Raw genomic sequence first — 23,056 nt, 5'->3', positions numbered from 1 at the left:
TGGGGCCCCCCCTGCCGATGCGGGGGACGCGGGCTTGTGCCCCGGTCCGGGAGGATCCCGCATGCCGCGGAGTGGCTGCGCCCGTGGGCCACGGCCGCTGAGCCTGCGCGTCCGCAGCCTGTGCTCCGCAGCGGGAGAGGCCCCAGCAGTGAGAGGCAAAAAAAAAAAAAAAATTTACAAAGGGCAGGGGGTGGTGTGATGAACTGGGAGATTGGGATTGACATATATACACTAATATGTATAAAACGGATAACTAATAAGAACCTGCTGTATAAAAAAATAAATAAAATAAAATTCAAAAACAAAATATTTACAGAAAGAAGGTCTGTGTAAACATCACTTCCCCCAGGAAGACTTCTGGCTTCCTCGATACAGGCTAGGTGTCTGAGCCCGTGTGGGCTTTACGTCTTAGGGTACTTTTCCTCCTGGGGAAAGCTTCCTGAAGGCAGCATGGTACCCTTCCCGCCCTTGGGTCTGGCACATTATGGAGGCTCAGGAAATAGCTGGTGAGTGGATAGGTGGGAAGACCACTCCAGGTGGTGGGAACAGCCCAGGCAAAGCCCTGGTGGCTGGGACCAGGGCACTGTGGCAGGGCTGGGCTCACCTTCTGCTTGTCGAGGATCTTCATGGCAAAGTGGTTCCCGGTCTCCTTGTGCTTCACCAGCATCACCCGCCCGAAGGAGCCCGTGCCGAGGGTCTTGATTCGTTCAAACTGATCCAAATGGGCTGTATTCTGTGGGCACAAGGGTCTGGAGGGTCAGGGACCACCCCGCTACCCCGTCTAGCCTGCTAGGCCAAAGTTTGGGGTGTTCCCTCTGCAACCAGCAGAGGGGGCCCTGGGGACCAGGTGGAGCTAGGGGAGTGAGGACAGGGGGTGGAAAAACAAGATGGCGGAGGGTACATTCCTCAAGGCTGGTGGCAGGGGCCAGATCCGGCCCTGGCCTGGGGCCCAGGAGCTGCTGGCAGCTGCCTGGGGGGCAGGGGCTGCCAGTTGGACGGGGTTGGTGGGGTGGGGGAACCTGGCAGTGAGTGACCAGGTGCCCCCATGGGCATCTAGGGAGAGAATGAGGGCAGGTCTAGAGCCCTCCACAGGGCCATAAAATCCTAGCCATGGCACAGGGATGCAGTTGAGGGGCAGGGGGCTGTCAGCTATCCCTCCCAGGGCTCTGTACCCAGGGGGCTTACCTGAGCAGGATTTTCCCATTTTTTAAGAAAATCTTCTTTGGCTTTGGCTAAGAACTCTTTCACTGAAAGGAAAAGAGGAGAGAGTGAGATGGAGACCCCATCTTGTTGTCGTGGGCCTGGGCTATTCCTGGGGAGATGCTGACTTGTGGAAAGTGGGGTGCAGTCATCTCAGTCCAGAGCCTGACCTTCTCCCAGTGCCTTCGGGTGTCCTGGCTGAGTCTGAGGGATGCCTGGTGGGGGGGCCCTGATCTGGGCTGGGGTCTGGGGTCTCCTTTACTACAGAGAGGTGGGGTCCAGCCTCAATTCTGTCCCAAATGGGGGACAGGGCAATTCGGGGGTCACTCTCAGGGGTACAGAGAGCGGCGCCCAGGCCAGCCCAGCCCCACTCGCCCCAGTTCTGACTGACATTCCAGGGCCAGGGGACGACGCCAGCCGAGGTATTTATAGCCTCGGGATTTGGCTGTTCCTCTGGCCCCTTCTCTGGGGAGGCCGGCCCGGGGTGGAGGCCTCTGGGGCTCGGGTAGCAGGCGCCCTTGGGGGGTTCAGCTGTTGCCTTGGCCCCCGGCTGGCTCCATTCCCACCTTTGCCAATGGAGGGGCCCTCGTTCCAGAGCTCTCTCAAGGGAAGCCTCGCCTGATGCCTGCCCCCTACAGGCCCTTCAGCACCCCAAGGTGAACATCACCATCTGGCTAACACTGAAGACTTCCTGGCGGACCCTGGGCTTGCTGCTTTGCGTCCACTATCTCATTTGGTTCACTTGTCAACTTTCATTTTAACCGTTCTGTTTACCACCCTAGGAAACTGAGGCCTGAAAACAGGCATTCCCGCCCATGTGGAGAGGCAGCCCGGCAAAACAGTTAAGGACCAGGACTCTGGGATAAGATCAAGTTCAGATCCCAGCCTGGTCCCTGATGAGCTGTGTGACCTTAGGCAACTGATCGCACCTCTGGGCCTTGGTTTTCCTCATCTGTAAAATGGGGATAATAATAGTAATGACCTGGTGGGGTGGTTGCGAGGACCGAATGAGTTAATCTTGGCAAAGGGGGTTTGGATGGTAGCCGGTACAGGGGTTAGTGCCATATAAATGTCAGCTATTAATTTTACTTTTAAGTAGTTTTCAAAATGGAGATATAAAATACAGGAGGAGCACTGAGTGCTCAAATCTTAAATGCTCAACCTGAAGGATTCTTACGGTATGGACGTGTCCTTGTAACCAGCCCCTGGGGTCAGGCGCGCTGCTGTTCAGGGACCCTCCCCGTGTGCCAGCTCTGTGCTGAGTGCTTTCCATGCTTAATTCCTACACTGATGGCTCAGAGCTGCTATTTCTCTCATTGTACCCATGAGAAGACTGGTCTCAGATCACTTTCCGGACCCCACTGCCCACGAGGTTAACTGCTTTGCTTCTGACTGGTTGCAGGGCACCAGGATGGCCCATGGACAGAGCTGTCCTCAACCCTGATGTTCCTGGGACGGTTGCCACCCTGAGGGGTCCTGCACACTGGTACTTTGGCCTTGCCTGTCATCTGCCTATCTCACCCATATGCAGTGCCAGGAATCCCCACAGCTTTGTGGGTAGCCACCCCCCTCTGCCCCCCATCACCCGCAAGGCTCTCCCTCAGCATTTGCAGAGAAGAGCCTTCCGTAGAGCTGCAAGCGTGGCAGATGGAGGAGAGACTGTGGGCTAGGAAAGTCCTACAAAGAATGACCAGACGGAGAGGGGTTGGTCAAGGAATGGCCAAGAGTCCTAGGCTGGTGCCTGGCTGAGCCACCAACTGTCTGAGACCTCCCTGAGCCTGGGGGCTGCACCACATCCAATGCTTTCTCTGGCAGAATCTTTTTTGACACACAACACATTCCTTGGAAACCTCCAAATGTACACACTGAATTCTGGATGAAGGTGGGGGTGAAGGCACCCTCTTGGGATTCTACCATCACCCACCCAAAAAGGCAGAGAGGAGCGAGTTTAAGAGGAATCCAGGAGAAAGCCTGGTCCTGCTTCCTCTTTTGCTCTCAGCAATCCCTGAGAACTGCCATGTCCTGTTTTTCCCAACTTGGTGGGTCTGTCTGTCTGCTGGTACCCCACTAAGAGGCTCCGCGCGGTGCCTTGATTCTGACACAGCCCTGTTCTGGCCTTTCGAAGTGCTGAAGGGCCCAGGCTGTGTGCTCTCTGGTGTCATCAGCTTGCCAGATTTGGGGATGGGGCACAGGGTGTGGCAGTACCAGAAAGAGTGGGCAGATAAAGAGGGATAATGATGGGGGGAACCCCAGCCAGGAGCCCCCATACTCACCTCTGCTTCCTGCCTCTTCCAGCAGAGGGAAAAACGGGGGGTAGAGTGGGATGGGGTGATCTGGGGCCCATCTACCCCTGGCCAGCGAGGCTCAGGGTGCTGGCTGCTGCTTAGGTGCCCAGAGGGTGCGGCGCAGGTAGCCCAGGAAACGGACAATCACATGGCCCCAGAGAAGCAGCTGCAGCCACAGCTGGAAGGTGGTCTCTGAGTCCCCATCCCAGCCTCTACCTGACCCCAGATCCATCCCAGGCCTCCCTAAGCTCTCCCTGGAACCTTCCCTTTGCAGGGAAACCAGGAATACGCAGAGCCTCTGAGCTGGCTTCCTCGGGAAGGCCTCAGGGGACAGGGGAGGAGGAGCTGGTTGCCAGGGAAGCATTTAAAGGTACCTGCTCCCGCTGGCCAAGGTTTGTAAAGGCCCCTCCTTGGCAGGAGGTGGTGGGAAGATTGTCCTGAGGGTGTCCCTCCTCAGGCTGGCCTGCCTGCCCTGGGGGCAGGGTGCTAAAGCTAACTTCCCCTTCCAGGGACTACACTGCCCCTGGGCTGCCAGGCCCTGCCTTTCTCAGTGGGTGCTGGACTACCCTGAGGATGACACCCAATGTGCCCAGGGCAGTGCCCACTGGGCAGAGGGGAAGGAGTTAAGGCTCAGGCCCAGGCAGCAGCTGGGGCCTCCCTGGGGGCCAAAGAGGCCCCAGAGCTCCGTTAATTAGACGAAAGAGCAGCTGGAGAGAAAGGCGGGAGTTGGGGGGGGGGGCGCAGTGAGAGCTACCCTATCTCCTCCCCCAAGTGCTCTTTGAACCTGGAGCCCCCAAATTCTGCTACTTTGAGAAAGAAATGGGTACATCTGACTTTGTCTTGCTTCTATGCAGGGGCGGAGAGGGGAATGGCATCCTGGGATGTCCTTGGCCTCTATCAAACCCTGCCCTGTGCTTGGCTCTGCTCTCAGCCATGCAAGTCCAAACCGGAAACGAAACGCTAAACCCCGGGGTGGGGGAGGGGGAGGCAGCCTTGATCATCTTCCTCCTTCTTTCCAGATCCCAAAAGAAGTGGAGGGTCAGTGGCAGCTTCTCCCGAGAGTGCCTGGCACCCATGGCCCCTGCTGACAACAGGAAGTGGCAGAGAAGGGAAACCCAGCTGTCTGCTGTCTTTAGAGCTGTCAGCCGGCCCATGTCTCCCACAGGAGGGGTGCCAGCCTCCACCGTGGTCCTGATTCAACTGGAGCTCACAGAGAGAGCATCCCTCAAAAAGCCAGGGCCCCATCAGGAGGCAGGAGCCCAGCCTCAGACGCCCCCAGACAACAATCTCAGGACCTGCTGCTCCCCGAAACCTGGTTGTTCTGGAAATTCTGGGGCCGGAAAGCCAAGTCCTGGACTGGACCATCCCCCAGCCTGAGCTGGACCCCAACACTGGACTGGACCGACCCGCAGTCTGATGGACCCTCATTCTATACTGGGCCACTGTCCATTATGACGTGGACTCCATCACTGAGCTGGACCAACCCCCAATCTGAGCTGAACCTCAACACTGAGCTGGACTACCCCATTGCATGGCTCTGAGCTGGATCCCCGCTCTGGGTGACCATCCCCTCCTTGTCTGAACTGAACCAACCATCTCGCCTGCTCTTCCCCAGGCCCCCCAGCTCAGGGTTGTTAGTAAGGGAGGGTTTCTAGGGCCAGTCAGGGGTCCACAGACTTTGCCTCTTCACCTGTTCCCTAAACTCTACTGCAGTCCTTCCCTGACTTGAGTGTCAGAGAGTGCCTGGTAAGTTGCTATAGCAACAGGGCTCAGCCTCACCATCGCTGGGGTTGGAAGCCATCACTCAAGTCTTCCGCTCAGGGCACCAGGACTATGGTGGCTGGGAAGGCTCATGACACCTGCTGCACCAGCTTAGCTGCCCATCCCCAGAGCCCTGCCTATAGGGGGAGCCAGGGAGTTGTGGGGTGGTGTCAGGAAAAGAAACCCAACCTGGGGCCAGTGGGTGCAGGGAAGGGGCAGAGAGGACCCTCAAGCTTCTGTAAGCCTGGTTGGGCTAAAGGAAAAGCTGCCTTGGCAGGACCCTCTTGGGCACCCATACAACTGCCAACGCACAGACGGTGTTTGGCCCTCTCAGACTTCTGTGGCCACAATTCTTCCCATTTAGGGACCTCTTGGGGGCAGTTCTCACTCCCGGAGCCTGGATCTGCTTGTCCCTGGGACCTGGGGTGGGGGGGATGGTATCTGGAGGGCTCCTTCTCACCAGACCTGTCCCTTCTCCCATGGACCAGCTCTCAGGGGTGCCTTTGGCCAGGGCAGCCAAGGCCTGAGCCCCACTTGGCCGCCTGTCCCAGGGCCTCTTGAGGCCACTGCCCTCTCTCAATTCCTCCAGCTTGCTCAGGGCCCAGGGCTTGGTCTTGTTTCTCTCTGCCCTCTTAGCATCTTACCCAGGCCCCTGCCAATGGCTCTGGCAACTCTGGGTAGAGATTTCCCTCACCCCACCCCAGGGCTCATTCTGGATCCCTACCCTCTTGGGAGGAAGCCAATGCTGTCCTGCCCCGGCATGGAGCCGGTAGTATAGGGGGCTGCAGGATGCTGAACTGGTGCCTACTAAGGTTCGGTCATCTTCCTTACTCCAGTGGGGCTGACATCTGGCAGATGAAATTCAGGTGCCCCCTGCAGGCTGGCCTGGCTACTACTACCCCACGCCCACCCGACCCTAGTTACGAGAAGGCAAATTTTGTCTTAACTCCATCCTCTCAGAATTGGAGATGTGAAGCGAAGAGGGGCTTACTTCCTCATCCTGTTTCCTTCTCTGAGAGCCCCTGCAAGCCTCTGGAAGGAATTACAGCTTAGGGCATTTCCCAAAGTGTGACATAGGTCCCACTGGCAGGGCATGAAATGATTTTAGGGATGTTTCACTTTTCTAGTTACACTGTATTTTAATGCATATCAGAGAGAATATAACTGGCACAGCAATCCCATGATTTCATTTATAATATTGCTTAGGACAGATCAAAATTTACATCTGAACAAAAGTGAGTCAAAATTTTTATTTAAGTTAACAAAATAGAAGTGAATATAGTAAAAATCAGGGAGGCGGCTTGAGAATGTTTGAGTTGGGAAACCCTGGGGTCCAGGAAGTTGTCTGGTAGGTGGATCTGGATGTGAATCCTGCCTCTGTGGCATCATCTATGTCAAACTCAGAGAGCTTGTTTGGAAAATTCAGATAACAGCCCGCTATGAAAAAATCACTCGAGCAGATAGATCTGTGGAGACCATTTAGCCTGGCACATCCTAGATGCCCAATAAACAGTGGCTCTATTTCACCTTGATAGTCCATTCCTGGGTGTCCGGCCTGTGCTCTGAATTAGCGGTTCCTTCCAAAGCCTCTGATCTTTTTCTTAGGGCTCCTTTTCCTTGTGTGGCTTTCCACCCCCACTCCCCACTGCATGTGTTTGATACGCCTTGAAAGTTTTCCAGGACTATGTCATCTCCCCAACTTTCAACTGAGCCACTGAAATGTACAGCTGCCTGCCTCCACCTTCCACCTCTCAGCCAGTCTCACCTGCTGGGGGCCCGGCCCCTCCCCCTCTGCCTAGTCCCCTCCAAGCTCATGCCCAGACCTTTTTTGGTCACTACCCACCTGCTCCTCTGTCATCAAGCGCTCAGCTACAGGCACTTGCCTTCCCGTCCCCCACCCATCGGTGACATGTCAGGCCTCTCCATGGTTGCTCAGTGACTCTGAGTTCTGCCATTTGAGTCTGGGTGGGAATAAAGTTCCCTGGCTTTCATGCCTGGGTCTTTCTGGGAGGGAGCATTCAGGGAACTCAGACACTGGGGTTTGAGACCAGTAACTGGGAAGAGCATGTCTGGATATGGCCATTCCTTTTCAACTCTATTTCTGGGTAACTGGAAGGGGATCCTAGCTGAGGTCCAGCTTTAGGCCTGGAGTGATGACAATTTAAGAGCTGGAGGACTTGAGGAAGGGGCTGGAGACCATTTCTGAAGGCATTTCCAGATAAAGAATCTCTTTCCCCGGCTGGCTGGAAAAGGCCAATATATTTCGGAGCTGAACGCTGGGAATGATCAGAATCTATTTGTCTCTTGGCAAAGCAAGTCATTAGATGTCAACCACTTCTCTTCCCAACTGCCATCCCTTGATTCCTCCTTCTCACCATCCCAGCTCAAGCTGAATGAGCCTTGCTAAGCCCAGACCCTCTTCATCCTCTACTTTTCATCCGAAGCCAGGAGGGGGTGAGGAAGCCTGGGGGACTGGGTGAATGACAGAGCCTCAGTTGTGAAACAACCACTTACTGAAGGGCCCTCCAGGGAGCCTAGAGCTCATGGAACAGCAGGATATGGGAAGGGGCTCTCTGCTGACATCCCCCTCCCACCCCAACCCCGGAAAGAGGATGCAATGAATTCCAGCAAGATAGGCTCAAACTTGGCTTTTGAAGCACAGGAGTAGTTCTCTAGGTTCATAAACAGTCTGCTACCCCCGCCAGGGACAGACGCTTGCTTGGAGGAGAAAGCACAAGCAGAGAAGCGGAGTGACAGCGTGAGAGAGGGGCAGAGGGACCCAGAAAGATCCTGTCCCCCATGCCAAGTGACACAGAAGAGAAAAACAATGCTGGAGGTGGCTCTGGGAAGTGCTCAAAGGGGACAGAGTGGGTTTGGAGGGGGGCTGTGATAAGGTGAAGAGGGGAAGGGCAGGAGAAAGATGGCGGGGGCTGGAGGGGGGGAGGGGTGTGGTCACCAAGTGGCCAAGGTCCCTTTGGGTTGGAGGCATACCCCATAGCACTCCCAGACTGGCAGAGGCCTGGGTCGGGGTTTGGCAGTGGGTCACATCTGTGTAAGAGGTGAGTGAGGAAGTGGAGGGATTAGAATCTGGGGAGAGGGACCAGGAGAGGAGACAGTGGGGTGGTGACAGGGCCCCATGTGGGGCCCCAGCGGTCATACGTGCCATGGTTGGCAGTGACAGCTGGGGGGGAACACAGTCTTTGCAGTGGGGGGCGGTCTTTGGCAAGGGGGCTCCTACGAGGCCATCTGCGGGCCTTGGGCCCCAACCTTAGACAGGCAGGGGAAGGGGCGCTGAGGGGTAAGCAGAGAGAAATGGGGGGGCGCGTAGGGGGAGGGGCCAGGCAGTGATGGATAAGGAGGGGGCTGGCAGCGCGGGGCCGGGATCGGGGTCACGGCCCGGGCACTCACCGCTCTCTTGCTCGCTGCCCTTCTTGGCCGCGGCGGCGTTGCCCATCGCGGCGGCGGCGGCCGGGGCCGGTCCCGGAGCTGCGGCGCGGCGGGTGCTGGAGGCGGCCCGCGGCCCCGGAGCGCGCTGGGCGGCGGCGGCGGCGGCCCCTCGGGTTGGCTGCGCTGGCTGCGGCGCCGCGACCCCCGCCCAGCCCCTGCTTCCCGCGTCTCTCCGCGCCCGCCCGCCCGGGAACCTCAGCCCAAGTCCGCTGCTGCTGTCCGTGACGCCCCCGCAGCCCGCAGCTCATTGGCCTAGGCCGCCCTGATTGACGGTGCTGCGCCGCCGCCCATTGGTCCTCCGTGACCCTCCCGTGCTGCCATAGGCCCTCGGACCCACGACTCGCCCCTAGGACGCCTGACCACTCGCGCGCTTGCGATGCCCCAGCTGGGCGGGCCTACGCGTCTGATTGGCCGAGGCTCGCGACAGGGCCTGGGGTCCGCCCAGCGAGGCCGCCAATTGGCGGAGGCGCGCTGTCCGGCAAGCCCCCGGCAGAACGTTCAGTGTCAATCCGGGGATGAGAGGGCGGGGCGGAGGTGCAGTCTGCTCCCCTGGCCCGCCCGGCGGGGCGGCGGAGGCTGGCGGGCGGCGGCGCCGCGCTCCGAGGCCCAAAAGGCGGTCCAGGCGGGCGCTCGCTCGGGCCCGTGCGCGCCGCAGTCCCCCGCCCCCGCTCAGTGCTGCAGCGGCTGCCGGCCAGCCAAGGTTGGCGCCGCGGCCCCCCCACCCCAACCCCGGCGCAGCCGCTGTCCACCTGCCAGCGGGGGAGGGGCGCGGCGAGCGCCGCGGGTCATAGGTCTCCGGGCCGCCAGCCGTCGTCATTCATAAGGCCTGGCGCAGGACAGCAGCAGCAGGCCCAGGGTCCATGCCGTGGTCCTCCTGGGTCTCCCTCAGCTACAGCCCGAGCTTCAGGAGGATGCTGAGCTCCGGGAGGGGGGCGCTCAGTAGCCATCCCTTTGCTGGGTGCCCACACTGGGCTCATGCCAGTAGTAAGAGCTGGCACTTGTTAAATACATTACTTCGTACCACACTCCTGTCACGTAGGTACTAGTCTCATCACTCCCATTTTACAGATGAGGAATCTGGGCACAGCCTGACTGAGGATTCCCTGTCTGGGCAATGCAAAAGGAACCTCTTCTCCTGGAGCAGAGGAGTGCAAGATAACCCCTTTTTTCAGGGTGCCCTTTATTTATTTATTTATTTTTTGGGTACGCGGGCCTCTCACTGCTGTGGCCTCTCCCGTTGCGGAGCACAGGCTCCGGACGCGCAGGCTCAGCGGCCATGGCTCACGGGCCCAGCCGCTCCGCGGCATGTGGGATCCTCCCAAACCGGGGCACGAACCCGCGTCCCCTGCATCGGCAGGCGGACTCTCAACCACTGCGCCACCAGGGAAGCCCAAGGGTGCCCTTTAAATACAGCCCGAGGACGGTCAGTTTCCCATTGCCACATGTCTGACATTCAGGGCCAGATCATCCTACGCTGGGGTGGGAGGTGGGGGGCTGTCTTGTGCACTATAGGGTGTTTAGCAGTATCTCCAGTCCCTCTACCAACAGCACGCCAGTAGAACTTCCCTCTCTTCCGGCAGTTGTGACAACTAAAACCATCTCTAGACATTGTTGAATGTGCCCTGGGGGGCAAAACTGCCCCCAGCTGAGAACCACTGAAGTAGAGGAAGGCCCAAACAGGAAGTGACACGATGGGTAGGAGACTGGATGAGCCAGCTCTCCTTGGCTTGGGGAAGCTAGCTCGTCTCAGGTCTACAAGCCAATTCACTGCTCTGCCTCTAGACTTGCATACAACCTGCACCCCACCCAGCAGCTGTCTGGACCCATGTTCCTAAGTCCACCACAGTCTCAGGGAGGGAAGAGTCTATGTTATTCTGTGAATTGTGGGGAAATGGCTCATCAGCCAAACCACTCCACCTGGGGCTGTGGAGTTACATAGAAAGGCTAAGTAAAATTTACTAAAAGTGTTGCTGTGTGTATCCCTGGAGCACAATGTTAACTAATTTCTGTGGGTCAAGGTCAAAGTCTGAAAAATCACTGGTTATGCTCTATCTACAGAACAGCTGGGTTGCTTAAGTTTTGACAAAGAAAAACCCCTCCCTGGACCTCAGTCTGGAATACAACTATAACAAGCAAGACTAGAGTAAGAAGCTGAGCAAGCGGACAAGGAGCAGTCAACCTACTGGCTGGGGAAGGAGGCTGCCCGGTCATGAGGAGAGATGGACAAAACTGCCTCAGTCTACCCAAGACAAAAGCAGAAACAGTCTAGATGAAGTGCTTTTTATTTTTAGACCAACCAAACATATTTAATATAAAAACCTTTTAATAGACAAACTGCCATCACAACAGCATCCATGTAGCAGCGAGGGGATGCGGGCAAGGGTGGGGAGCGTGGTGGAGGGGGGAAGGTTTTCAGGGTCCCTCCTGCTTCTCTTGTCTGCACTGTGGCCTCTGAGAGCATGAGGTCTTAGCAGAGGGCAGATCAAGGCAGCCAGAAGCAGAGGGGCCCTGATACCGATACCAAGGCAGAGCACAAAAGGCCCCTCCAACATACCATCTTCCCACAAGGGCAGCCTCCAGGGAAAGCCAGATCCAGCTGGGAGGCAGCAGGAAGGTGGCTGCGACTGAGGGGAGCATCAACCATCTTTTCTCAGCATCCTGCTGATCACCCTTCTGGGAACAGAGTTTTCCAGAGGGCTACTGGATTGAAAAGACCTAAAAATCATCCTACAAGGACAGAAATTGTGTCCGAGTCCATCTTCTACCAAGGCTCCTGGCCCATGACTCCAGAAAGCTGGGTGGGTCTGCTCTGATGTTTGAGAAGGAAAATGAATGACAAAGCCTTTGGCCCAACAGGGCTTAAGCCTTGCCAGGCATAGACCTAGAAATCCTCAAGGCAGGCCAGGGAGGTCTGTGGGAAGAGCTTTGGGTCAACGGTACTATTGGAGTGTGGTGGCACAGTGGCCCACAGGTGGAGTTTCTAATGTGTGTGGAAGCGAGAAAGGACACGAGAGAGAAAGAATTAAGAACCGAAGTACCTGCTTCTTTCAGGCCTGGGCAGTAGAGGTGAGATGATCCTCTGGGCCGGGGCTGGGAGAGAGAGACCTGAAGCCCCTTCCTTCCTTGGTGCCAAGTCTGACTGGCCTGGATATAGTTGATGGCCCCAAAGTCCTCCATGTGGCCTCCCTGAGACTCTCTGGTAGGCCCGGCTGCCCCCTCCAGATGTGCCAGGAGACTGGCCCGCAGTCCCAACTGGGCCCAGGTAGGGCCTAGAGTCCCACAGTTAGATGCAGTCCATGGAGTTCTCAGGGAGGAGCCCAGGGATGCAGCCAGGGAGACCTAAGCCCTTGATGGGAGTGCAGCTGAGGGGGAAGCCACAGCCCAGGGCTGGGTCGTGGTTCTCTATGGCCTCCAGCCTGTCTGTATTGTTGTCCCAGTTGATGTGGAAGCGGGTCACCCGGGGGTTTGAGGCCAAGATGTTCCGCTGGAGCTGGGGCAGGAAAAGGAACATGAACCCTCGTTAGCATGCCTTCGCGTTACTCCCACACAGCAGGGCGCTCTGAGATCCCGCCCCAAGCCCGGGAAGAGCAGACCTTGTTTATTCCATCCCCACCAACAATATGTGTAGAACTCTAGGGAATGCCTGTGCACCATGATTTAGGGCCGGGGCCTATCTAATCTTGATTCTGCGAGGCAAAATTCTGAGAAACAAAGACCTTTCTCTTTCCTGTTCTAGCCCGGTGCTCCAAGAGCTGAGCACTACTTGGAAACCTTAAGAAGTGACCTTGGCTCCCAATTCCAACGACCCAACTACCCCCAGGTGCCAAGGAGCCAGCCTGTCTGAAGCAGGAAGCGTGGAGAAAGGACCCACCTGAGAGAAGTCTGGCTTTAGGGGCGGGTTCTCCCGCAGCTCAGGGTTAGGGTACTCATTGTTGACATAGTAGCCCACTCGGATGAACTCCTGTCCGTGGTAGGTGCAGGTGATGAGGACCACAGTCACACCCACGGCGTCAGTCTCAGGGATGAGGGATGGGTTGGGGGCATCGGCCTAGGGGAAACACAGGCTGGGCCTTAGCACTGATTGCCAGTCACACCTTGACCGGTAATATGATTCTCAAGCAACGTATATTTACTGAGCCAAAAGTATGGGTCTCTGCCCTCAGGGGTTTTCAATCCAGTGGTGAAGACAGAATCAATCACACAAATGCCTGTCAAGTGCCGAATGTGACAGGTGCCATTAAGGAGAAGTATATGGTGTTGAGGAGGAGTGTAGTAAGCAAGGGGGAGAGCGGTATAAAATGAGGCTGAACAGGTGAGCAGGTAGGTACCAGTCAGTTAAGGGCTTGGGAAAGATCGAGAATGTTTAGCAGGAGATAAGTGTGGCATCACTCCTGCCGTCTGAAAAGACGACCCTGGAGGCCAGTGGAGCTGCGATAGGAAGAGGGCTAAGTGGGAGCAGGGAGACTAGGCAGGAGGCTACAGAGGTCATCCTGGAGAGAGGACAGTGGCTTAGATCAGGCAATAGAGAAGGAGAGAGAGTGGACAGATGTGAGGTGCGTTGTTAAGGACACGATCGGCTATATGATTGGTGCAAAATGAGACCAACACAAATGAAAACACGAGGGACTTCCCTGGTGGTTAAGAATCCGCCTGCCAATGCCGGGGACATGGGTTTGAGCCCTGGTCTGGGAAGACCCCATGTGCTGCGGAGCAACTAAGCCCGTGTGCCACAATTACTGAGCCCGTGCTCCGCAACAAGAGAAGCCACCGCAATGAGAAGCCCGTGCGCTGCAACGAAGAGTAGCCCCCGCTCGCCGCCAACTAGAGAAAGCCTGCACGCAGTAACGAAGACCCAACACATGCAAAAAAAAAAAAAAAAGCAACAAACAAATACAAACATGAGGCCTGGTGTTCAAAAATTAGTAAGTTTCAGCCAGTGACAGCAGAACATCATACCAAGAGTGGGGCCCAGTGTGACTGCATGGGTCGCATGCCTAGGAAGCCGGTCCTGGCTGTGGGGTAGGTTAGGTGGATCGGATATGGGTGGGTGAGGGCTTAGGTGATGGGATGAGGTTGCTCAGATTGGGGCGGGAATAGCCAAGATCAGGTAAGTGAATGGATCTGAGCAGAGGCTCTCAAACTTTAGTGTGCCTAAGAATCACATGAAACCTGCATTTCTGACAACCCCTGTGATGCTGGATTAGAGAGCTATTTAGCAGCTACAGTGGATCCTCATTATTCATGCATTCCGTATTTGCCAATTCAACTACTTGCTACAATGTATTTGTAACCCCCAAATCAATATTCAGGGGCTTTCACGGTCATTTAAGGACATGCACAGAGCAGGGGTGGGTAGAACCAGGCAGTCTCAGACTGTAAACACGTGTCTTTTTTGCGGTCTCAGGGCCATGGTTTCTGCATTTTTGTTGGCAATTTTGCTGTTTAAAAGGGCCCCAAAGTGTAGTGCTGAGTGCTGCCCTGTTTCTAAAAGCAAGATGGGATGTACCTCATGGAGAAAACGTGATAAGCTTTGTTCAGGCATGAGTTATAGTGATGTGGGCCATGCGGTCAATGTGAATAAATCAACAATACAAAATAAGTTGTCTTTAAACATAAAAACATAAAACAAGATTATGTATTGACTGGTTGATAAAAATGTGACTCGCAGGAAAATAACGCTGTATTTCCTCTAGGGGCAATGATTTAGTATTCACTAATTCACTAATTCAGTGTCTGCAGCAACTTTACAGAACATAACTCCCGTAATGAGAACCAACTGTAAATCAGTGGCTCATGGTAACAGTTATGACACAGCGGTGGAGAAGAGGGAGGTGTCTGAAGTACCTTTGAGAGGTCAGACAGTGCTTGAGAGCAGAGCCAGGATTTGAACCTGAACTTTGACCAATGAACCATTCTGTGTGCTTTTGGGTATAAGAGGATGTTTCTAGGTGTCCAGGCCTAAGGCCTAGCCTTTCTTACCTGAAAGACGAACATGTGTCTCCCTGCTGGGACAGGGCCGACCAGCACTGAGTCTAGGATTTGATCAAACTCCTCACTCTCGGCTGAGCCAACGTAAATGATCTTCCACTCCAGGTCTGCAAGGATACAGGGTGTTAAGAACTGAAACAGCTTGGCAGCAAGAAGGCTGGGAAAGGGCCTTCTCATGTTAGTTTTGGATAGGTCCTTAATATATTGATAGATTTTTACTCTCAAGGACACCTGACACCCACTAGGCACTAAGTGCCAGGCACTGTGGTCCCGATCACTGGGGCAGGCGCAAAGCTCTATTTCCGGTGGGGAAATTTCTCCTGTGGGCCTAGCTTTGCCAGGCGACCTTGACTCGGCACCTCCGGGGAAACTTGGGCCTCTCAGAGCCTGAGGGTGAACCGTATGGCAGAGGTTGAATTAAGAGCCACGTGACAGAGGCGTGGAGGCGTGTTGAGGAGGGACCAGCAGGGGGTTGGGCCATTTGAGGGCCCTGCCCACTGGGTGCCAGGATAGGAAGCAGCATCCTCTTTCACACACAGGGACCCGTGCCACTGAACTGAGTAGATCCCTCGACAACTGGGGCAGGGCAGCAGACTGCAATCCAGTAGGACAGCCAGCCGGCAGGAGGGGAAGATAAGGTCACTGGGGGAGCCAGCCAGTCCCCAGGTCCTCCAGATCCAGCACCAAGTCATGCCTGCTCTCGGACATTAGGGCAACAGCAACTCAGTCAACAAATATGGCATCATACGGCCATCCTATGAACCCCAATTTTCTTGCATCCCATCCAGTCGGGGACTCACATTCCTGGGTATGTTCCGGCAAGATAAAAGGGAAAGTGCTCAGTGAGACCCTGGCCGTCCATCACAGGAAATTCCCAGTGACTGCGGCCTCTTGCAGGAGGTCCAAGTGTATCAGGGGCAAGGTCATGCTACTACATGGAAATTTGGCAGGAGACCTGAAACTTATTTTAGGTTCTTTGAAATTACACAACCTATGGCTCCAGCAGCCGGGGGAAGTTTCACAAGCTGTGATTTTCACAGGAAGCAAACTGTCTTAGAAGCTGCCCTGTTCCTTGGTCTAGTATCCCACAAGAGCACCCAACTTTGGAAGCACAGCAATGCCCGGCCATGACTATGGAGGTTTGTCACCAGGGCTCCATGCCCTTTCTTGATACACTGGCCTCCTGTCCTTTTGCAACTGACACCCAGGCCTTCTACTCAGGGACCCTAACAGATCTGTAGGACGTGGTGGCCATTGGGCTCACTGCGGTTCAGTCAAACTCCAGTCTCTTATTATTTGCAGGGAGGAATTAAGTTTACTAATTTATTTTTGTTACAAGTAGTGACACAACCAGAAATAACATTTTTGGATGAAAAGAAAACAAGCTAGCTCTGTTCTCACCTTCCTAACATAGCTATCTTTCCTTCTCGCCTTTTTTCCCATCACCAGGGGAGTCACACATGTGTGCATTAACTAATGTGCTGCAGGGGGAGACAAAAAGGAGATTTTAATAGAGCAGGCTGGGGTGTATGCCGTGGGCTCTCAGCGTTCAATACTGTCAGCAAGGGAGTTCCCTGGTGTCCTAGTGGTTAGGATTCTGGGCTTTCACTGCTGTGGCCCGGGTTCAAACCCTGGTTGGGGAACTGAGATGCCACAAGCTGCGTGGGGCAGCCAAAAAAAAAAAAAAAAATACTGTCAGCAAAACCTAAACAAAGATTTTGTTTACCAAGAAAGCACGGTGGCTGACCAGAAGAGAGAAATGCAGGTGGACAAGCAAATGGATCACGATGGCTCCCTCCGCACAGGCCAGAAAGAAACCAGAGATTTAACCAAGGACTGCAGAGAAATACTCAAGGGTTAGAGGAGCTGATAAGATCACCTATGGAAGACAGAAGATGACTGAAATGAGGATCTACAAATCGGAATTGCCTGAAACCTGCTCAAGTGTCTTAAGCAGAAGCATACTGAAGTGACTTCATTTTTGAATGAGATATGGGGCATCAATCACCAACACAGCACAAACTCACTCCTACTGAATATGGGACACAGTCACACACATGTAGTATCGTGTGCCTAACCTTCTGAGTAATGTCAAGGGTAAAATGACTACATTACTTTTTTTTTTTCTTCTTGGCCATGCCATGTGGCTTATGGGATTAGTTCCCTGACCAGAGATTGAACTCGGGCCCCCTGCAGTGGAAGTGCAGAGTCCTAACCACTGGACTGCCAGGGAATTCCTTACATTACATTTTGTCTTTATGCCTTAACTTTATAATCTAACCACTGCACAAGATGCTGCTCTATGTATGAAAACAAAACCCAAACCAATGATATGATGAAAGACATGTTAAAAAAAAAAAATATCGTAGTTGAACTAGCTGGAGAATCTGTTTCCTGCCTTAAAAACAACAACAGGACTTCCCTGGTGGCGCAGTGGTGAAGAATCCGTCTGCCAATGCAGGGGACGCAGGTTCAAGACCTGGTCCAAGAAGACCCCACAGGCCGTGGAGCAACTAAGCCTGTGCGCCACAACTACTGAGCCTGCGCTCTAGAGCCTGCGAGCCACAACTACTGAAGCCTGCGCGCCTAGAGCCCATGCTCTGCAACAGGAGAAGCCACCTCAGTGAGAAGCCCAGGCACCACAACAAAGAGTAGCCCCTGTTTGCAGCAACTAGAGAAAGCCCGGGCACAGCAATGAAGACCCAAGGCAGCCAAAAATAAATAAATAAATAAATAAATAAATAAAAACAACTTATCTAGCAGGACTTTTTCTGTTTATCACGCTCCCTTTGTTTGTAATCATACAGATGAAACTTGGCCTAACCTCAGGGTATTAGGTGTGGGTCAGAACATCTGGCTCCAAGACTTATTCAAGTAGTACCTGTTGAATTTCTCAACTAAACAAGGGAAAAACACAGCCAATGTATTGAATGTAGACCCATGCCTTGGAAGCATCTGGAAAGATGCTGAGGAGAAAAGAGAGCAAAAGGGGTTCAGAACCCTTGAGAAATGGGTCAGACTGGGGATTGGGTGTTCAGCTCTTCAGTTGCCAGTGTCTGAAGTCACCAGGTAACAAGACTGAGATTCCTCCAGAATCTGAAAGACTTCTAGAGCCAGGCCCATTCCATCTGTCTGGGAGGCAGGAAACAAATTCTGTCTGCTCTGTGGGAAGAGGCAGAAAGGGGGTTGGCAGGTTAGAGTGAAGGACAGCTCAACAGGCACAACCAAAGAGTCTAGATTTCTAGGCCAGAGTTGGCTTTCCAACTGGAATTTCTCTGAGCAAAAGCTTTATTGCCCAGGTATAAATAATAATAGCACCCCCCTTTCCCTCCTCTGAGTCCTGTTTATGCTCCACTTTTAAAATAGGATGCCTTCTTTCCCAGGTTCTAGCAAAGATAAAGAACCCTGGACACAGAACTCAGAGACAAAACCTAGGGTTAATAATTCTACAAACCGGCTGTGTGACCTTGGAGAAGTCATTCCATTTCTTTCTATTAAAAAATAATAACCAGCAGGTTGATTTTAGCTTTTCCTGCTCTGATTCTATAAACAGATTAGTAAAGTAACAGAGCAGGAGCTTTGTAGGAATGAAAGTACTAGATAATGACCATGCAACCATTTTTAAATGCAAGAAGCACAAACAGGCTGATTGAAACCCGATCTCCTGCCATCTGGGAACTGTGAATCCCTTAACCTATTAGCTCCTTACATCTCCTCCTGGCTTTAAAATTAAATCTTATTCCACAGGGTCATTCTACACCTTTTTTATTTATTTACACCCTGCCTTGTTCCAGAAAGGATTTAACTGGGCTTATTCTACAGTTAGTCACAAGCAGACCCCTTAATTTAAGAAGGAGAGAAACTGGGGAGAGACTGGTCCGATGGCCCAGCCCAAGCTCACACAGATTGTATCAACCCCAGGCTACTCCAGGGGCTGACATGCAGGCAAACCACCTACCTACCACTGAGAGGTGCTGCTTAGCACACCCGGGTCTCAGAACTCCAACTCCTCAGCCGCTGCCTCTTCTCTTAACCACCAAGTGGAGAAGAGATCTAATGGAGTACTTCCCCCTGAAAGTCGTGCCAAGACTCACTGAATGACCTCAGATTTTTCGATTTTTATAGACCTTGACTTGAAAGGTCTTTTACTCTTTGTGGCTCCCACCTTCTCATCTGTGAGATGAGAGCCATGTCCACCTTTGTTACACAGATGAGTAAGTACATCTGTGAAAGCACCTTGGAAAAGATGCACAAAATGTTGTGACCTCCCAGATGATTGTTTGAAGCCAGATACCTTCAGGGCTCAGCCTGGAACACCCACCCCGCAAGACTAAGGTCAGACCATCAAAAATGTTGGGGGCATTGCTGCAGTAGGTCAGCAGGAGTCTGGCAGGCAAACAGTAGGAACCAGCTAATGCTTGCCTGGCCATACCACCCCTCAGATTTGAGTATGTTCATTGAAGCCCACAGTCAGAGAGGCAGAAAGTACAGGAGCTGGGGAGATCAGGTTATCCTCAAAGACTGGAGCCAGAAGCCAGGCCATGCCTCCCCGGGTGGAGTAGAGGGTTGGGACCAGACTAAGGAGGGAAGCCAGGTTCTAGGGTATGTGGTTTGGGGTAGAAAACAAGCAGAAGTAGCTGGGGTTGGGGTTAAGTATCAGCAGGTAGGGGAGGAGATTATGGGGAGACAAATGGGGAGATGGGGACGAGTGAGGTCTTGCCACAGGGCGAGAGGATCTTCACAGGGAAAATGGGGGAGGGGCTGAGGTTTCCATATGGGAAATTGGAAGGGGGCTGGGGTTACGTTGGGGAAATTCGAGGGGCCTGGAGGTTAGGATCGCCATAGGAAAAGAGTGAGGTGGGAGTGTCTCACCACAGGGGAGAGGGGATTGGTGGGGAGGACAGGGTGGCTGCAGTGGCAGTCTACCCGTACAGAAACAGGTGGGGTGTTTCTTGCTACAGGGAAGACGGGGTGGCTGAGTGTCTCTGAAGGTTAAAGAACGGAGGCTGAGAAGGTCTCTACATAGAACACAGGTGCCCAGGAGGAGCGCCACAGGAGAAAGAGGGGAATGATGAGGTCTCCACGGGGGAGAATGGGAGTAACCGTGCGGGTGGGGGTAGGGTAGTCTCCAAGGGCAGGTTGGCGCTGGGAGGGGATTTGGTTCACCGGAGATCTCGGTTGGGGGAGGGGGTGTGTGTTTCACAGGGTTGGTCTCGGGGTAGTCTCCAAGGGTAGGTCGGGGTTGGCCCAGGGGAGAGGGGCTCTCCACACGGGCCCAGCCTCACCGTCTGCTAGGGCCTCATTGCACTCGAAGCTGATCTCGAACCGGAAGGGGCTGTGGAAAGGGCTCGGATTCTCCAGCACCGCCACGTTCAACACCGACACCTTAGCCATCGCCTCGTCGGGTCGCAGCCGGGGCCAGAGCTGGGGCCGAGCCCGCGTCTGGGTCCTATCGGGTCAGCGGAGCAGCGTTGCCCGAAGCCGCTGCCGCTGCCGCTCCCTCCGACCGCGATCTAAAGTGCGTATCTCCTCCGCGCGCCTCCTTCAAATAGCAGGTCCCACCCTCCGGCTAATCACAGTCAACGCTCCACGACTGCGCGAGCTCCCCCTCAGCCAATCCTGGAGCGTCGGTCTGCGCGCCGAGACTCCCGGGACCAATCCGTGGAGCTCCCTCTCCGGGATGCGGAAGGGAGGCGGGACCGTCTGTAAGCTTCTTTGGGTGTCCGCGGAGAACCAATCCCCAGAGTCTCCGGCTCGGAAGTCTAGGGAGGGGTGGGCGGGGTCACGGCGCAGGGCCCCTCTTGGCCAATCCTGAGGGCCCCCGCACCAGCGAGGTCAGCGCTCAGCCCCGCCCTTCCGGGAGACGCATCCAGCTGGGGACAGCGCAGCCAACCTCCGAGCGGTGGCGCGCGGCGCTCGCTTAAGAGGGAAAGAAGGGCGGTACTCGACCTGCGGTGATTGGCAGGCAGGAGTGGGGAGGGAATAAAGCAGATTCTCTGAGAGGTGATTGGCTGAGATGGCTGCGGGAGGCGGAAGGGGAGAAGAATCGGCCGGGGATTCGTGGGAGTGGAGCGGAAGTCGGCTGCTGGCGCGGTTGAGCCGCGTGTGAAGAGGAAGGAGGAGCGTTGGTACCTTTGCCGTCTGTCAGCTGGTGAGCGTTGCCGGAAGTTTCTCGAAGGGGGCTCCTGACCCCTCGGGCCCAGCGGCCTGGGAAAACGTTGTGAACGTTTAACTCACACTTGAGGGGAGACGGTGGGGCCGGTACGCGGCGCGCTGAGTCCCCGGACCGGGAGTCGGGCCTGGTTCGAATCCAGTTCTTACATCCTCGAGAGCCTCTGGGGAGGTTTCATGTGGACAACGCTGTAAGTGGGAGTTCGAGTCCGGCCTTTGCCAATCACTACCCGAGGCCACGTTTCCCTGCCCATTGAACGGGGTCGTGAAAATTGACTGCCTTGACTTATGATTACATAATACATCTAGAAACTTCTCTCCACACTCCCAGGTGTAGGCCGGACCACCGTGCCCCCCAGCCTGGAAGACTCTAGGGACCTCCGCACTCACTGACTGTGCTTCCACCAGCGGCAACATACCTAATTTTACACTTTTTTATAGTAACCACGTTAAAAAAAAGTTTTAAAAAGTTAAATTAATTTTAATATACTAAAATTAATATAGCCACAATATCATTTCAACATGTGATTGGTATAAAAAAATACAACAGAGTTATCTTACATTTTGTTACTTAGTACTAAGGCTTTGAAATCCTGTGTGTTTTACACTTTATACCACATCTGTGATCCGGACGCTGCATTTTCACCGGAAATAGTTTAGGTTTCATAAAATTTACAGTTGAAATGTAGATTCACATACCCAGGCTGTTCCCAGCATACTTAAAAGTTTCCCGTGAGCTCAGTCTTCTGTCGGTGTTAAATTGAAATGTTAATTGATGAAAGTTAAGCGACGTTAATGTTTTGTTTCACAGCGGCACTAGCCACATGCAGGAGCTCGCGATCTCCTGTGGCTTCTGTATTAGACAGTGCAGATCTGAAACAAATTGGATCAGTCACCCCCCGCCACTTAAAATGTGAGTGGTTTTCTATTGTTCTCAGTATGAGAATATTGTCTTCAAGACTCTACATGCTTTGTTTACTACCCACCCAGCCCCCAACTTCAGTCCAGCCAAACTGACCCCCTTTTATAAAAATCTGACATGGCAGCCCCACCTCTTCTTCCAGCTCTTGCTGTGACTGGTGCCTTCTTGTTATTCAGGTCTCTGCTCAGATGTCCTCTCCTGGGAGAAACCTTTCCAAGGGTCCTCTGGACAGTGTTCAGACTCAGAGTGTAAGCCTGAACAGTACTGTTTAAAGCCACTAGCATTTTTTTTTTTTTTAATTACTAGATTACAGGTTTATTATAGAAGGATCTAACTCAGGAAGAACCAGATGAAAGAGATGTAGAGGGCAAGGTATGGGGAAGGGGGGGTTGTGTGTGGAACTTCCACGCTCTCTGAACTTCCATGCTCTTTGAGCGTGCTCTCTCTCCCCATTGTCCACGTGTTCACCAACCCAGAAGCTCTCTGAACCCTGTCCTTTTGGGTTGTTACGGAGGCTCCATTAGGCATGATTGATTAAATCACTGACCACTGGTGATTGAGCTCAATCTCCAGCCCTTCACCCATCCCAGAGGTGGGGGTGGGTTGAGCAAGCCACTAGCATTTCTTATCCAGCCTCCTCTGTGGCCTCATGATGCTAGGTATTATTATTATTATTATTTTTTGTATATCTGTCTCACATCCAGCCTCCTTTGTGGCCACATGACGCTAGGCATTATTATTATTATTTTGTATCTCTATCTCACATTAAGTAAAAAAAAAAAAAATTTTTTTAAATAAATTTTAAAATTTATTTTTGGCTGCATTGGGTCTTCGTTGCTGCATGTGGGCTTTCTCTAGTTGCGGTGAGTGGGAGCTACTCTTCGTTGAGGGGCACAGGCTTCTCATTGTGGTGGTTTCTCTTGTTGCGAAGCATGGGCTCTAGCTACGCAGGCTTCAGTAGTTGTGGCACACAGGCTCAGTAGTTGTGGCTCGCGGGCTCTAGAGTGCAGGCTCAGTAGTTGTGGCACACGGGCTTAGTTGCTTTGCAGCACGTGGGATCTTCTGGGACCAGGGCTCGAACCCGTGTCCCCTGCATTGGCAGGTGGATTCTCAACCACTGCACCACCAGGGAAGCCCAAATTTTTTTCCTCCATTGAAACGATTTGGCTGCAAGAAAATTCACATTACAATCAGTTATGATTTCTTTGCAGTCACTGGGCATCCTTGGGAATTTTTGTGACTTGAGAAAATCTAATTTTCAAATTATTTCCAAATGTAATTC

At 53.7% G+C, this 23,056-nt stretch overlaps 2 protein-coding genes across 4 annotated transcripts in view; both read right to left on the bottom strand.

Moving 5' to 3' along the window:
- PRKACA (protein kinase cAMP-activated catalytic subunit alpha) overlaps positions 1 to 8,700 on the bottom strand; it is a 16,783-nt gene extending 8,083 nt beyond the window's left edge. Inside the window, exons 1-3 of one of the 3 annotated variants that reach the window (XM_007469054.1) lie at positions 8,655 to 8,700; positions 1,186 to 1,247; positions 605 to 733 (exon numbers count right to left, since the gene is read on the bottom strand). In XM_007469054.1, the coding sequence (XP_007469116.1) occupies positions 605 to 733; positions 1,186 to 1,247; positions 8,655 to 8,700 (237 nt within the window). Of the gene's footprint in view, positions 1 to 604; positions 734 to 1,185; positions 1,254 to 2,821; positions 2,835 to 5,264; positions 5,450 to 8,654 lie in introns of those variants that run through there. The other 2 variants (XM_007469055.1, XM_007469056.1) reach the window with 2 other exon arrangements.
- Positions 8,701 to 10,959: 2,259 nt separating this feature from the next.
- On the bottom strand, positions 10,960 to 20,237 carry ASF1B (anti-silencing function 1B histone chaperone). Its single transcript, XM_007469053.1, has 4 exons — positions 19,967 to 20,237; positions 14,673 to 14,788; positions 12,565 to 12,741; positions 10,960 to 12,183 (listed from the first exon to the last, which is right to left on the bottom strand). The coding sequence occupies exons 1-4, from the start codon at positions 20,073 to 20,075 to the stop codon at positions 11,977 to 11,979; spliced, it is 609 nt and encodes a 202-aa protein (XP_007469115.1). The 5' UTR covers positions 20,076 to 20,237; the 3' UTR covers positions 10,960 to 11,976.
- Positions 20,238 to 23,056: the final 2,819 nt, after the last annotated feature.

This window comes from Lipotes vexillifer, unplaced genomic scaffold, assembly GCF_000442215.2.
Source record: "Lipotes vexillifer unplaced genomic scaffold, Lipotes_vexillifer_v1.1 scaffold1699, whole genome shotgun sequence".
Taxonomy (NCBI): domain Eukaryota; kingdom Metazoa; phylum Chordata; class Mammalia; order Artiodactyla; family Lipotidae; genus Lipotes; species Lipotes vexillifer.
The sequence above is the reverse complement of the archived record's forward strand: the minus strand, read 5'-3'. Positions and strand labels throughout refer to the sequence as shown.

Bases quoted from the DNA above. Each gene is read 5' to 3' on its own strand.
- ASF1B (XM_007469053.1), bottom strand. From the start codon at position 20,075: ATGGCTAAGGTGTCGGTGTTGAACGTGGCGGTGCTGGAGAATCCGAGC. The intron at 12,742-14,672 runs GTAAGAAAGGCT...TGTTTCCCCTAG, and splicing joins GACACATGTTCGTCTTTCAG to GCCGATGCCCCCAACCCATC. The intron at 12,184-12,564 runs GTGGGTCCTTTC...TTCCTGCCCCAG, and splicing joins TAAAGCCAGACTTCTCTCAG to CTCCAGCGGAACATCTTGGC.